Here is a 15,060-nt window from a genome sequence, read left to right on the forward strand (position 1 = left end):
TTCTGTGTGTTTATACATAAGTACATGTTGACGAGAACTTTCACTGAGCTCTACTATTCCCCAAAGATCGGAAACCTCAATAATGAATTTCTGGCTGGATGACACACCGTATGCCTGATCTTCAGCTGTGATGTATGATGTGTCGAACACCTGCCTATGAACAGCTTAATTCCAGCCTTGGGCATGACATATGATGCCTTCATGTGACAGAGCTGGGTAATAAACACGTCCATGGACAATGGCAGAGGTGTTGTACCATGGTGCTGGTGAGGAATCACCGCACAACGCAGCAGCACTTTGCCTGCCAGTGGGAGCAGCTCAGCAAAGGTGCAAATGCATTCTGGTCTCTAAAGGGGATCTCTTCCTCTTCCTAACTCAGTTCTTAATGGACCAGAGATGCGGCGATGGTCCACTGACTGCACTAAAGTGAGTATCACAATAAAGCAAATCACGTTAATTTTTTTTCTTTGTTTCCCAGCACATAGAAAAGATAAACTGACTAGTGCTGTTGTGTCAGTTTCTAGCCAGAGACTAGATTCTAGGTCATGGGCTGGTTGGAACTTGAACTGTGTTTCATCAAGATGAACTTCCTTCCCACGTTTTGACATAAAATGAAATTGGGATATGTCCTTCAACTCACAATAAGAAATCTTGACTTCACAGATGGGCAGCTTTCTCTCTTTCCTAATGGAGACAGAGAGAGATCTTACAATCGATGACTTCTTAGCTTTAATGAAATACAACATTCCCTTTCTTGCTTTCTCTCTTTTTTCCTCCCAACATATGTGTCTGCTTGAAGAATGACCTTTGAGAAACAGGGTTCTGATCTGCTTATGAATTTCTGTCGAGTTGTCAGCGATGAGGGCTGCCTGGCCAGAGGGTGCCAGGGACTCAGGCTGGAGAGGAAAGAGGTCTGGGCTTTGTGAAGAGAAACACCTCTCCATTCCTCTCAGGGCTCCCTGACACCAAGGTGGCTCCAAAAAGGATGTCAGCTCAGACCCCTAGACACAGAAGCGGCCAGTACACCCCGCCAGTGGTACCATAGCGGGAGTGTGAGGGGCAATGAGCTTGTGGGGTGCTCTTTTTGAGGGCAGGTACAGCACTTGGCCTAAGGGGAGGACAGGATGCACAGACTCTGCCCCACCTCGATGGGATGATGGAATAACCCCCTGCTTTTCATCTGTGGGAGAGACACAAAGTGGACTCACCTACAGGCAGACATTGTTTTATTGTGTTTCCCTTTATCACACTTCTTGGAGAGTGTGATTTTTTACAAATTGAAGGTTCATGGCATTCCTGTCTTGTTAGATGCTGCTTTTTTAAGCAGTAAAGATTTTTAAAATTAAGGTATGCCGTTAAAAAAAAAAAAACACAAAAACAACAACTGGGCTTCCCTGTTGGCTCAGACAACAGAGAATCTGCCTGCAATGCAGGAGACCTGGGTTCGATCTCTGGGTTGGGATGATCCTCTGGAGGAGGGAATGGCAACCCACTCCAGTGTTCCTGCCTGGAGAATTCTATGGACAGAGGAGCCTCGTGAGCTACAGTCTATGGGTTCACAGAGTCAGACATGACTGAGGAATTAACACTTTCACTTGCACACTTAACAGGCTACAGAATAGGGTCAACATATCTTTCATATCCACTAGGAAACCAAAAAAAGTGATGTGATTTGTTTTGTGGTGATATTCGCTTTACTGTGGTGGTCTGGAACGTGCAGTATCTCTGAGGTTTGCCTGCACAGTCATTCTTTTAAGGCTGGAAGGTCACCAAACCCTGCTTTGAGTTGAGAGGCTGTTTTCCCGCACAGCTCTGAGTTCCCAGTCTCCATGACCTCAGATACGTTATCTGCATCCATAGTACGCTCAGTCTCACCTGAAGGACCCATGCTCAGTGCCCACCTTGCAGGAACCTCAATGAGGGGCAAGTAAGCAAATACCCCCCAAATTACATTGACCGGTACTGGGAACAGAGCAAGAGCTCAAAAAACATGACCTGCTGCTTCAGGTATTACTATTTTTATGATCACAACTCATGAAAGATTCTACTCAGCCAAACTTTGCCTTCCTCCTCTGCTGGGGATCAGATTACCTTCAGTGCTGAAGGGTGGACGGTCTCCAGCAGCGGGTCCTCCAGCGCCAATTCCTGCCTCCTCTCCACCCGGACCTCGGCGTAACTGCTCAGGAAATCAAGAGACCACAGCTGGAAGGGGTATGTCCCGGGATGACACCAGCAAAGAGGGCTGTGTGACACCCTCTCCCAGGGCAGCCACTAGCAAGCCTGGCCCAGTTACTTGTTTGGGGATGGGGTTTCTTTCTGGGCCTACATTCCACAGGAGTCACTTCTACTATGACATTCAGAGTGACTTCCTTTCTGGGACTTGCCTTGTGATCCAGGGGCTGGGACTTCATGCTTCCACTTCAGGGGGCCTGGGTTTGATCCCTGGTCAGGGAACTTCCCTGGTGGCTCAGATGGTAAAGCATCTGCCTACAATGTGGGAGATCCATGGGTTCAGTCCCTGGGATGGGAGGATCTCCTGGAGAAGGCAATGGCAACCTACTCCAGTATTGCCTGGAAAATTCCATGGATGGATAAGCCTGGTAGGCTACAGTCCATGGGGTCACAAAGAGTCAGACACGACTAAGCGACTTCACTTCAGGGAACTAAGGAGCTTCCCTGGTGGCTCAGATGGTAGAGAATCTGCCTGCAATGTGGGAGACATGAGTTCGATCCTTGGGTTGGGAAGATCCCCTGGAGAAGAGAATGGACCCCACAAGCTGTGGGGCATGGCCAAAGAAAAAAACAATCATAAAATTTTTTTAAAACACATAAAGAAGAACATTTTCCTTTCCAGGATGTTGTTGCCTACATTTTCTTTTGTTATTGTTGTTCTTTTCTCTTTTGACTGATCTTGACCCATCCCACCCAGAAACCCCCACACACAATTGTCTTTAGAAACCTATTTTCATTAATATGATGAGCCTCAGCCTTCAAATAATTAGAAGACTTTCTGGAGACCTACTCAGTTTGGACTATGCACAGGAGGAAGTGATATATAAACTTTTTTTTTTAGTAATTACAGACTACGATTACAGACTATGAAACTTCCAGAAGTTTTCTTTCGACCAAACCTAGAACTAGCCAGACTCAGATGGCCAATTAGTCTATGGACCCACTTTTTGAATGGCATGGGGAAATCAGCTCAGAGTGGTGATGGCTGAGTGGCCCAGCTGTGGCTTTTGCACCGATTATAGAGCTGTGGGCTGGGTATGGGGCCTGGGGGAGCGGTGGTGGCTCCTGGGCCTCGGGGACACCTGTGGCCTCATTTCTCTCATGGTTGCTCCCTACTTTCTTTGAGAATCTCATTCTGGGATCTGAGAAGATGGACCGGAAATCAGACTCTGAGGAGCAAGGTGTTGACGATGTTGTCTTACCTGGGGACAAAAGGACCCCCTGGCAAAGGTCCAGGCAGTTGGGGGTGGGGTGTGGAGGCTGGACGTGGAATCAGAAAACACTGGCTGCTGACGTGCCCAGGGGTGGGCTGGAAAGTCAGGGTCAGGTCCCTGGGGGTGGGCATGTACGTGATAATCAGGGTCACTGGCCAAGAAACACCTGCATTTCTTATCTTTCCTCTTTTCTCACTTACTAAACAGGAGGAATTTACTTGTGTGTGAGCGTGTGTGTGTATTGGCTTGGCCAAAAAGTTCGTTCAGGTTTTTAGAGCTCTAACGGAAAAAAACAAAGTGATGTTGTGCCCGATCCAATAGATAAGCATGCATATGGATAGTATCTATCCATCCATCTATTACCTACCTATCAATCAACCAACCATCGAATGTCTATCAATTAACTCTCTACCTATTCACCTATCTATCATCTATCGCCCTACCCATTATCTGCTGGCAATCATCCATTGCTTATGTCCATGTACATAACAACAGGTATGTATATGTATCTCTTGATCTATCATATATCTGTTATCTATCATCTATCTGTTCTGTATTGATACCTATATAGAATGTGATCCTTCTAACCTTTCTTTCGTTGCTCTCCTCAAAAGCTCTCCTCTAGACCAGCTTAAAACTAATTTATGTTCTTAAAATTTTTGTACTTGGGGAAAAAAGACCCAAACGGCATTTCCCCTTTACCTTTGGGAACTGCGACGCTACACAGGCAGTGTCTCGGAAACACTGCATCTGCTTCCTCCCTTGGAAGCCCTGCCACCCACATGGGGCTGGGGCAGATAACCTCTCCTTGAGGTCAGGGAGCTACCAGGAACCCTCTGGCTCTTGTACCACCCTGCCTTGGTGGCCACCGGTAGTTTTTGAGGCATTCAAAAAAAAAGGGGGGGCAGGGGGAGGGACTATGTCTCTGAGTTATTCAGAGGCAAAATTTTAATTTTCTTTTTCTACCAGCGACAAGGGAAGGCTGGGGGCCGGATGGAGATGAGGGAAAATATGTAAGTAGGTCACTGAAGCAGTAATTTACGGAGGAACATCCTGGCTGCCTGGAAGAGCTCAGTGAGGCTGTCAGAGGGGCCTGGTGAGGCCCTGGGAGGAAGTCTCAGCCCTGGGAGGCCAGGGCTGCGTGTGGGCTAGGAAGGAGCTGGCTTCTGGGGATTAGTCTGCTCACTGTGAGCAGAGTCCTGCTGCAGAACTCAGGCCCGGGCTCACTCCTCAGAACTGGGGACCCCTGAGGCTACTGGGGCTCTGAGCCACCTGCTAGGGACCCCTAAGCCATCTGCCCACCTCCCAGCCCCCAGCCCGCCCACCCTCCTAGCCCCTGGCCCGCACCTGACCACCGAGTGTGTGCACACGATGAACTCGGGCTTGGAATTCCACTGGTGGTAGGTGATGTAGTAGTGGGTCTGGAGCCAAATCCACTGCTGGCCTTTGGTCAGAAACCTGTAGCAGCACGACTTCCCTTTGCCAAACTGCATCACTGTGAGTGGAAGACAGAGTCGGCGAATAACCAGTGTTAGGACACAAGGACCCTTTCCTCCCACAGTCACTTTTAACAACACCAGCTTTCAAAATGACAGTGCCACACAGCAGTCATTTCCCTAGTAGTGATGGCTCTTAAGTGACCACAACCACCATGTGTAAAGTAGAGAGCTGGTAGGAAGTTGCTACATAACACAGGGAGCCCAGCTCGGTGCTCTGTGATGACCTAGAGGAGTGGGATGGGGGCGGGGAGGGAGGCTCAAGAGGGAGGGGACATGTAGATAACTATGGCTGATTTGAGTTGCTGTACAGCAGAAATCAACACAACAACATTGTAAAGCAATCTCCCTCCAATTGAGAAACAAATTTAAAAAAAAAAGATCACAGGAAATGGTCATGAATTCTGAAACAATGGAGGGATGATCCTCTTGCTTCCCCAAATGCTCAAAAGCTTAAGAGAGCCTTAAATCTGGGCAGATTCTTCAACTGGGAGTTTAATTAAGGAAACAATTCCATTCACGATTGCAATGAAAATAATAAAATACTTAGGAATATATCTACCTAAAGAAACGAAAGACCTATATATAGAAAACTATAAAATACTGGTGAAAGAAATCAAAGAAGGCACAAATAGATGGAGAAATATACCGTGTTCATGGATTGGAAGAATCAATATATGGAAAATGAGTATACTACCCAAAGCAATCTATAGATTCAATTCAATCCCTATCAAGCTACCAATGGTATTTTTCTGAGAACTAGAACAAGTAATTTCACAATTTGTATGGAAATACAAAAAACCTTGAACAGCCAAAGCAATCTTGAGAAAGAAGAATGGAACTGGAGGAATCAACCTGCCTGACTTCAGGCTCTACTACAAAGCCACAGTCATCAAGACAGTATGGTACTGGCACAAAGACAGAAATATAGATCAGTGGAACAAAACAGAAAGCCCAGAGACAAATCCACACACCTATGGACAACTTATCTTTGACAAAGGAGGCAAGAATATACAATGGAGAAAAGACAATCTCTTTAACAAGTGGTGCTGGGAAAACTGGTCAACCACTTGTAAAAGAATGAAACTAGATCACTTTCGAACACCATTCACAAAAATAAACTCAAAATGGATTAAAGATCTAAATGTAAGACCAGAAACTATAAAACTCTTAGAGGAGAACATAGGCAAAACACTCTCCCACATAAATCACACCAGGATCCTCTATGACCCACCTCCCAGAATATTGGAAATAAAAGCAAAAATAAACAAATGGGACCTAATTAAAATTAAAAGCTTTTGCACAACACAGGAAACTATAAGCAAGGTGAAAAGACAGCCTTCTGAATGGGAGAAAATAATAGCAAATGAAGCAACGGACAAAGAATTAATCTCAAAGATATACAAGCAACTCCTCCAGCTCAATTCCAGAAAAATAAACAACCCAATCAAAAAGTGGGCCAAAGAACTAAACAGACATTTCTCCAAAGAAGACATACAGATGGCTAACAAACACATGAAAAGATGCTCAACATCACTCATTATCAGAGAAATGTAAATCAAAACCACAATGAGGTACCATTTCACGCCAGTCAGAATGTCTGCGATCCAAAAGTCTACAAGCAATAAATGCTGGAGAGGGTGTGGAGAAAAGGGAACCCTCTTAGCTGTTGGTGGGAATGCAAGCTAGTACAGCCACCATGGAGAACAGTGTGGAGATTCCTTAAAAAACTGGAAATAGAACTGCCATATGACCCAGCAATCCCACTGCTAGGCATACACACCGAGGAAACCAGAATTGAAAGAGACACGTGTACCCCAATGTTCATCACAGCACTGTTTATAATAGCCAGGACATGGGAGCAACCTAGATGTCCATCAGCAGATGAATGGATAAGAAAGCTGTGGTACATATACACAATGGAGTATTACCCAGCCATTAAAAAGAATACATTTGAATCAGTTCTAATGAGGTGGATGAAACTGGAGCCTATTATACAGTGACGTAAGCCAGAAAGAAAAACACCAATACAGTATACTAACGCATATATATGGAATTTAGAAAGATGGTAATGATAACCCTGTATGTGAGACAGCAAAAGAGACACAGATGTATAGAATGGACTTTTGGACTCTGTGGGAGAGGGCGAGGGCGGGATGATTTGGGAGAATGGCACTGAAACATGTACATTATCACATGTGAAATGAATTGCCAGCCCAGGTTCAATGCATGATACAGAGTGCTTGGGGCTGGTACACTGGGTTGACCCAGAGGGATGGGATGGGGAGGGAGGTGGGTGGGGGGTTCTGGATGGGGAACACATGTACACCCGTGGTGGATTCATGTCAGTGCATGGCAAAACCAATACAATATTGTAAAGTAAAAAAAAAAAAGAGAAGCAGCCCTGGTTTTTGAGATGCGCCACAGCTTTGGTAGCGACTACCTCTCTATGTGGGCGTGAATGTCACGAGCCCCTCCCCTAGGAGACCGTTGCAGTCGGCCAGCTCCTGCTCCTTGGTAACCATGTGTGACCAAAAGGCCACGATCAAGAATGCTGATGTGTTGGAGGAGATGCAACAGGACTTGGTGGAGTGTGCTACTCAGGCATTGGAGAAATATAATATAGAGAAGGACATTGCGACCCATATCAAGAAGGAGTTAGACAAGAAGCACAACCCCACCTGGCATCGTGGGGAGGAACTTCGGTAGTCACGTGACACACGAAACCAAACACTTCATGTACTCCTACCTGGGCCAAGTGGCCGTTCTCCTGTTCAAATCTGGTTAAAAGCATGGACTGTGCCACACAGCCAGTGATCCATCCGAAAACAAGGACTGCAGCCTAAATTCCAAACACCAGAGACTGTGGCCTTCAGCCTTGCCTCAGGGAACACCTTCATCTTTGAACCTTTATCGTTGTTTTGTGCAGGGCATTCCCTATACTAGTTTGTGGTTATTAACCAATTAGCAAAACATCTTAACATTTGTATTTATTTTCTATTCCATACCTCTCTGCCCCATGTTTTTTCTCTTCAAAATCCATTCCTTTAAAGAAATAAATCTGTTGAAGAAGTGTGCATTAAAAAAAAAACAAACCCTGGTTTTCCTGGGGCTCACCATCCTGCTGCAGCTGGAGCTGTCTTTGGAGTTGTGTGAGAGACCATCCAGACGCTGGGAGAACTGGACCACAAACAGACCTGACAGCCAGAAGCCTCTGGATGGATGCTCTGGCTGTTAGCCAGCTGAGCATCCTTGGTCTACATGGCTCTATACAGAGGATCAGCCACAGGGGCTTCCACTGCAGACCATGACGCAGGCCTCCTATGGTTAAGTTGCGGCTTCCTTGGGGGTACCCGGTACACACAGATGCTGCTGGGTTAGGCCTGGGCAGGGCAGAAAGCTGGACCACAGGTCCAGAAAAGATGAGCAGCTGGGTGCACTGTCTCAGTGCCTGTACTTTAGGTCCTCTTTACACGCTAGTGGTCAAGAGAAAGCCTAACCAGGAGACCAAAGCGACAAAAGGAGGCACTGAATCTGCCAATAAAATAATATTTGTAGGACTTCCCTGGTGGTCCAGTGGTTAAGAATCTACCTGCCAATGCAGGGGACACAGGTTTGATCCCTGGTCTGGGAAGATTCCACATGCCATGGGGCAATTAAGCTCCATGAGCCACAACTACTGAAGCCCGTGCTCTGCAACCAGAGAAGCCACCGAAATGAGAAGTCCGAGTACTGCTAGAGAGTAGCCCCTGCTTGCCGTAACTAGAGAAAGCCCCCAAATAAATAACTAATAGTTATCAGACTACTTAAAAAGCAAAAAAAGATCAAATAGTTTGCATAGCTGAGGGGAGCTGGGAAGGGGCTGGGGGAGGAAGCACACAGATCAAAGTCAATTCCAGGTGCAAAGAAAACACAGGGGAATCTAGACAAGGACCTCCAACAAGGACCGCAACTTGATCATCTCAGAGAAGTTAAAATTCTTGGCCTCAGAAGAAACCAAGTAATACATCGACTTGCAGAGCCTACGATCCCACTGTCAGGGCTGCAGGGAGAGAAAGGAGGTCCTCAGGAGGGGAGCTGGGGGGTTGGCAGGGGTACTCACGGTGCTGGTGGCACCTAGCTAGGAGCTCCAGGTCATCCACATGGTAGTAGTCGTAGCCCGAGGTTCCCAGGACTTCAAAAGGCAGGTACCCTATGATAGGAGGGGCTCTGCAAGGACAATTGGTAGGGGGGTCTTCATCAGCCTTGCGGGCTTCCCTAGTGGCCAATGGGCAGGGGCAGTTTGCATGCTTCTTGATCAACCCAGGGGCCTCATTTCTCAATAATAAGCGCATAAAAAACCATTTGGCAATGGTCAAAACCAGAGAGGCGGTGTTTTCCAAAGTGCTCACATTTTTTGGCATTAGACACTTGGTTCCCTTGACCTAAACTGGCCCCAGTGATCATAAATGTTATTATTGCTGAATAATTAAAAACAGCTATGCATGGAGTCAGCCCAATTCTAAAGTGTCATAAAAAAAATCAAAGGGCAGGAAGGGGAGATTGTTAGTTCTTCAACTGTGAAAAAATGTAACACAAGAAAGAAAAAAGATTAGTCTAAAGGGATGAAAGGGTGTTGAAGGAAATAAAACGAGAGCTTCCTTCACATATTGCCTTGCTTAATGGGAGCTAGCGAGGGTCCCAAGTAGGGTGGGGATGGGGCAGGCAGGGATGTCCCAGAGATGTCTCCAGTGGGGCTGTGTGGCTCTCCTGAGATGCTCTGACCCACACCCAGGACATATCCACAGATGGAACGAATGCAGTGGAGGGAGAGCCCAGCCCTTTGGCCACAAGCATTTTCCCCACCGCAAGAGAGGACCAGGTTTGATTTCTGTCCCCCAGGGAGAGCCTGGCTCCTGGAAATAAGTGCTTGAAAAAGCACCCAACCCAAATGTGTTTTTCTTTTCACAAACCTGTGATCCAGAAATAAAAATTTCCATTCCAAGCTATGCCTTGAAGTGAATTCCTCTAAAGGTTCGTCAACGATGCACATTTCCTGTATTGAAAGGGAGGAAAAATATGACTTGGGGTACCAGATTCTCACCCCCCACCCCAAGTTGTGTCAAGAATGCACGGTCGGCAACAGAAGTCAAAAGCACTTAGAGCAAGTTTCCAAGTTGTATTGGACCAAAACTCCTCATCAGCAGCTAATTTCGGTATTAGCGGCTGCTAAATTTATTTCACGAGCTGGGGAAAAAGTTCTGAGAGCCAAAATGTCATACCCCTCCCTTCCTATCATCTAGACATGTGGTAAACACATGGAAAACGGCTTTTCATCTGAATTTGAATGAGTAACTTAACTCAACATTCACCCCATCCACGGGAAAGAAATTACAGATGAGAGTCCGGAGATCTGTCTGGCAGGTTTTCCCTCTGTGTGTGCTGATTGGTGTCAACGTACATGTGAAGAGTAGGAAGGTTTACAGAGTTTTGGAAGACCCTTTTCTGCCCCAGTGATTGACTGCCTTCAAACAAAATCCCCTCGAGGAGGGCATGGCTACCCACTCTAGTATTCTTGCCTGGAGAATCCCATGGACAGAGGATGCTGGCGGGCTACAGTCCATGAAGTCCAAAAGAGGGACTTTCCAGGTAAAGACTGTGCCTGCAGTCTAGGAGACCCGGATTTGATCTCTGGGTCAGGAAGATCCCCTGGAGAAGGGAATGGCTACCTGCTCTGGTATTTTTAGGAAACTGAGGCTTGGGGAAAGAGTTTGTGGGGCTGTTGCTGTACAGAAATCAGATACTGAACATTCTCAGAGTCGGTGATGAGCTCATTGAAATCTTCTTTCCCAGAAAGACAAGGAATTACCTGCCACACAGGTGACTTGGGAGTACTTGTTCCGCAAGATAAATTCTCTCTGGGTACTTGCCTTTAAGAACTGTGGTGTGGCCAGGCGAACAGTGGCGATGAAGCAGACATCCTTCCCCAAGGGCACTCGGCAGGGCCTTGAAAGGGCGCCATCAAAGCCATTACAAGAGGGGCTGGGCACTGGTGGAGGGGAGGAGACACAGGTCAGCCCTAGCTGGTGTGGGGCCAGCCCCCCGGGCACCACCGAGCGGCCTCAGGTCCATCAGCCGTTTCATTCTCACAGCAACTTGGGGATGTCAAGTGCTATTCTTACCCCCACTGTATGGGAACCTGAGGCTCAGACTGGGAAGCAACGGGCACAAGGCCAGACAGAGATGGAATTTGAGTCGGCACCGCACAACTAGGGCTTCCCCGGTGGTTCAGTGGTAAAGAATCCACCTGCCACTGCAGGAGATGTGGGTTCAATCCCTGGGTCAGGAAGACCCTCTGGAGGAGGAAATGGCAACCCACTCCAGTATTCTTGCTTGGAGAATCCCATGGACAGAGGAGCGTGGCGGGCTACCGTGCATGGGGTCGCAGAGAGTCGGACATGACGTAGTGACTAAACAACACCACACAACTCTGCCTCCCACTGCCACTAGTCCTGCAGCCACGGAGGTTACTGTGCTGGGAAAAAGTGCTCTGCCAGACCAGCAGACGGCCCCAGGAGGGTCTGGACGTGCACGTCAGCTCGTGTCCTAAGGGTGAGCTGCATCGTTGGACAGTGTTCTGATACTGACAGGCTCAGGGGAAGTATGGTGGCTCAGATGGTGAAGAATCTGCCTGCAGTGCAGGACACCCAGGTTCGATCCCTGGGTTGAGAGGATCCCCTGGAGAAGGGCATGGCTCCCCACTCCAGGATTCTTGCCTGGAGAATCCCATGGACAGAGGAGCCTGGTTGAGCATGAGCTATAGTCTGCTGAGTCACAAAGAGCTGGACATGACTAAGTAACCAGTACTACTACTACTACAGGGGAGCCAGTGGGTCTTGACCCTGGGTTGGTCTACCTGGGATTCAAGAGCTTGTGCCCTGAACCATCACAGAGCCCAGGATGCTGCAGGACTTGACTGAGGAGATAGCTCAGGATTCACAGTGACCACCCCCCATCCCCTAGTTACACAGTGTCCACAACAGAACTCACTGCCCAGGTGACAAAACCCATTCATTGTGTCTTATGTGTTCTCACAGGCTGGGAAGGCTGGCTTTCCTTATCCTATAAATGAGGAACCCAAGGTCTAGGAGGCTTGTGTATATTAACTGAGCTCACTCAGAGTTGAAATGGTGCAGCAGGGCCTCCACCCAGGTCCTGGGACTTCAAGTCCTGGTTCTAACAGGGCCGAGAGGGGGCTGTTCTGGGCTCCCGCCCACCATGATGCTGAGGCCAGGCCCCCAAGAGGCCCAGGGGTGGTACCACTTGGCATCAGTAGCCGTTTCCCTAGGAGCAGAACACCTGTCTTCAGGGTGACTGTGAAAAATGGCTTTACCTTCCAGAGAAAACTTCTCGTTATTTTCAGTGGAGTTTGCTGGGTGGAAAAAAGAATTCAATAGGAGAAATGTCAACCTATCAGGTACATGAAATTCTCTGCAGATTCCCCAGAACTAGATACATGATTGCCCCCAGCCCAGATCAGCTACTTTGGAAACTCAGGGTGAAGCCTGGGCAGCGACGCTTTACAAAGTCTCCCCAGAGACCACCCTGGTGGCCCAGTGGTTAGGATCCCACACTTTCAATGCAGGGGTCATGGGTCTGATGAGGAACTAAGATCCTGCATACCATGTGGCCAAAAATTTTTTTAAATAAAATAAAATTGGGTCTTAAAAAGTCAGTAAAAAAATAAAATTTTTTCTTTGTTTTCTTAAAGTCTTTATCGAATTTGTTACAATATTGCTTCTGTTTTATGTTTAGATTTTTTTTTTTTTGGTCAAGAGGCATGTGGGATATTAGTTCCCCAACCAGGGATCAAACCTGCACCCCTGTACTGAAAGGTCAAATCTTAACCATGGACAGGGAAAGTCCCTAAAATGTATCTTTAAAAAAACAATAAAACCTCCCCCAATTTACTAACATGCAGCCAGGGTTGAGGATTATTATTCTAGGTAACCTACATTACTTCTTTCTTTTTAAAATGTAGTTGATTATATCATGCATATTTCTGAGCTTGTAGATTAAGACATAGTTATGTTTTCCAATTTGAGACCATAAAAACCATCAGAAAACTGTTTTCTGAAATGAAATCGGTAAGACTCTCTGGCTTTCCAGTAATGTTTTGTTTCCTATGTTTACAGGTTTCTAAGTGAATCCATCTATACTGGGTCTTCTATCTATAGTGGTCGGCTACCCACCAACAGGAACACACTCATTTTACCAAACATAGTCTCTGAATGCCTCCGCATAAATACTAATAAATGTTTCCAAACATGCATATAAAGTGAGGAAAACAAAACAGAGTGGGCCCGAGAGAATTTACATCTGTCGGTCTCTGGCTTAGATCACTGCAGATTAATTTCTCGGGTGGGCCAAAGAAGTCACCAAGGGAAAGGAAAACAAGTCCACACAAGGGAAGGGTCTGCAGATGTGAACATCTGCGTCATTAAAAAAAAGACGTTTAAAAATTTCCCAGATGTGGAAGATCCTCTCTGCCTGAATCTAGAGACACTGCCTGCCAGATAAAAACCTAATAAAATCCTCTCTTCTCTTTCAGAATAGCAAGACCTTCCAAACGAACATCTGAGGACATCCCAAGAATTTAAGAGAAAATCTTTATACCATGACCTGGTCTTCCCAGTGGCGCAGTGGTAAGGAATCTGCCTGCCTGGGCCAGGAGACATAGTTTGATCCCTGGGTTGGGAAGATCCCCTGGAGTAGGAAATGGCAACCCACTCCAGTATTCTCGCCTGGAGAATTCCATGGACAGAGGACAGTTCATGGGGTTGCAGAGTCAGACAATAGCCTGCACACACACAAACCACAAACTAGTTTGAGTGACCTTTTCGACTGCTAAATTCATGTCAGTAAGCACCTCCCTGGGTGATTTACTGTGAAGAGGAAGGGGTAGTGAACACCAGCCCCCGATAACTTCTTCGAGCGGTAGAGCCTCGGATCGTGGAAAAGAAGTGGATGTTTTGCAGACCTTGCCCTTGGCCTGACTGCCTCCCAAGGTGGTTTTTATCAGTCCTCTTATCACTTTGATGGCTTTAAAGAAGAAAATGCACCCCAGGAGGGACATCTCATGATTGCTCAGAGTCTGCACTTGATAAGTTGGATCTTTTACAGAGGGGCTTGAAACTGAACAAACTCCTTTTCTAAACAAGCTTCCACCCCCAGAAGCCTTAAGCAGATGAAGTCTTGAGCAAAGGTGAAAATAAATGAAGACTGAAAGTTGTAACAGAGGGCAAGGAGAAAACCTTGGGGGAAACCAGGGGGAAGAAGACCCTGTCAACGTTTTGTCAGTTGCCTCTGAAATGACTTGTACTCCCAGCATGAGCTTTCTCACATATTCTAGAGTCAACAAAAGGAGGCTGTGCCCAGGGACCTCTGAGTAATAGGGATCACTTAGAGCAACTTCTCTGGCACTTCCCAAGGTGGTTGAAAAACATTAATTAAGGACTTAATTAGTTGTTTCAACTTCAGTCATAGGAAAAAATAGATCTAATTACAATTGGCTTCGAGAGCCTCTCAGAAGGATTAACCACTCAAGGAAGGCAAAGCCCTGTCTTATTAGATTTCTGTCCCTTTCCAGACTTCTCCTTTCCCTGCCACCAGCAAACACACAGCACTAACCAACGACAGATACGAAACTGATTAATTCCTGTTCCACATCCCAGGGTTAGTCAACAGTGGTCTGAGTACAATCCTGTGAATCATTACAGGGTGGCCTCATTTTCGTTGTTTTGTTTGAGATGTATTATTCACAAAAATATCTTACCCCATTTATATCCTGTGTAATAATAAAACCCAATACACTATCAAAGATAAGTCATTTTGTGGTTATTTGGCATTTAAAATTATCCAGTATTTCTTTGCATCCCATTAACACAAATAATCAAAGAATGATTTGTTTTCATCTGTAACAAACTGATTTATTGTGTGCGGGGACTGTAATATACTAGTAGTTGTAGCAATGTTAGTTGGTCAGTCATGTCTGACTCTTTGTGATCCCACAAACTGTAGCCCACGGGGCTGCTCTGTCCATGGAATTCTCCAGGCAAGAATACTGGAATGGATTGCCA

At 46.5% G+C, this 15,060-nt stretch overlaps 1 protein-coding gene and 1 pseudogene across 4 annotated transcripts in view; one reads left to right on the plus strand and one right to left on the minus strand.

The window, feature by feature from the left end:
• The window catches only part of NPAS2 (neuronal PAS domain protein 2), a 202,083-nt gene that overhangs the window by 33,628 nt on the left and 153,395 nt on the right, over positions 1 to 15,060 (minus strand). Inside the window, exons 8-14 of one of the 4 annotated variants that reach the window (XM_069583821.1) lie at positions 12,315 to 12,353; positions 10,852 to 10,970; positions 9,895 to 9,977; positions 9,045 to 9,151; positions 4,794 to 4,941; positions 3,435 to 3,563; positions 2,092 to 2,176 (exon numbers count right to left, since the gene is read on the minus strand). In XM_069583821.1, the coding sequence (XP_069439922.1) occupies positions 2,092 to 2,176; positions 3,435 to 3,563; positions 4,794 to 4,941; positions 9,045 to 9,151; positions 9,895 to 9,977; positions 10,852 to 10,970; positions 12,315 to 12,353 (710 nt within the window). The remainder of the gene's footprint in view (positions 1 to 2,091; positions 2,177 to 3,434; positions 3,564 to 4,793; positions 4,942 to 9,044; positions 9,152 to 9,894; positions 9,978 to 10,851; positions 10,971 to 12,314; positions 12,354 to 15,060) is intronic. The other 3 variants (XM_069583822.1, XM_069583823.1, XM_069583825.1) reach the window with 3 other exon arrangements.
• LOC138438152 (dynein light chain 1, cytoplasmic-like) lies at positions 7,466 to 7,796 on the plus strand (annotated as a pseudogene).

Source organism: Ovis canadensis, chromosome 3 (genome assembly GCF_042477335.2).
Source record: "Ovis canadensis isolate MfBH-ARS-UI-01 breed Bighorn chromosome 3, ARS-UI_OviCan_v2, whole genome shotgun sequence".
Classification (NCBI taxonomy): Eukaryota; Metazoa; Chordata; class Mammalia; order Artiodactyla; family Bovidae; genus Ovis; species Ovis canadensis.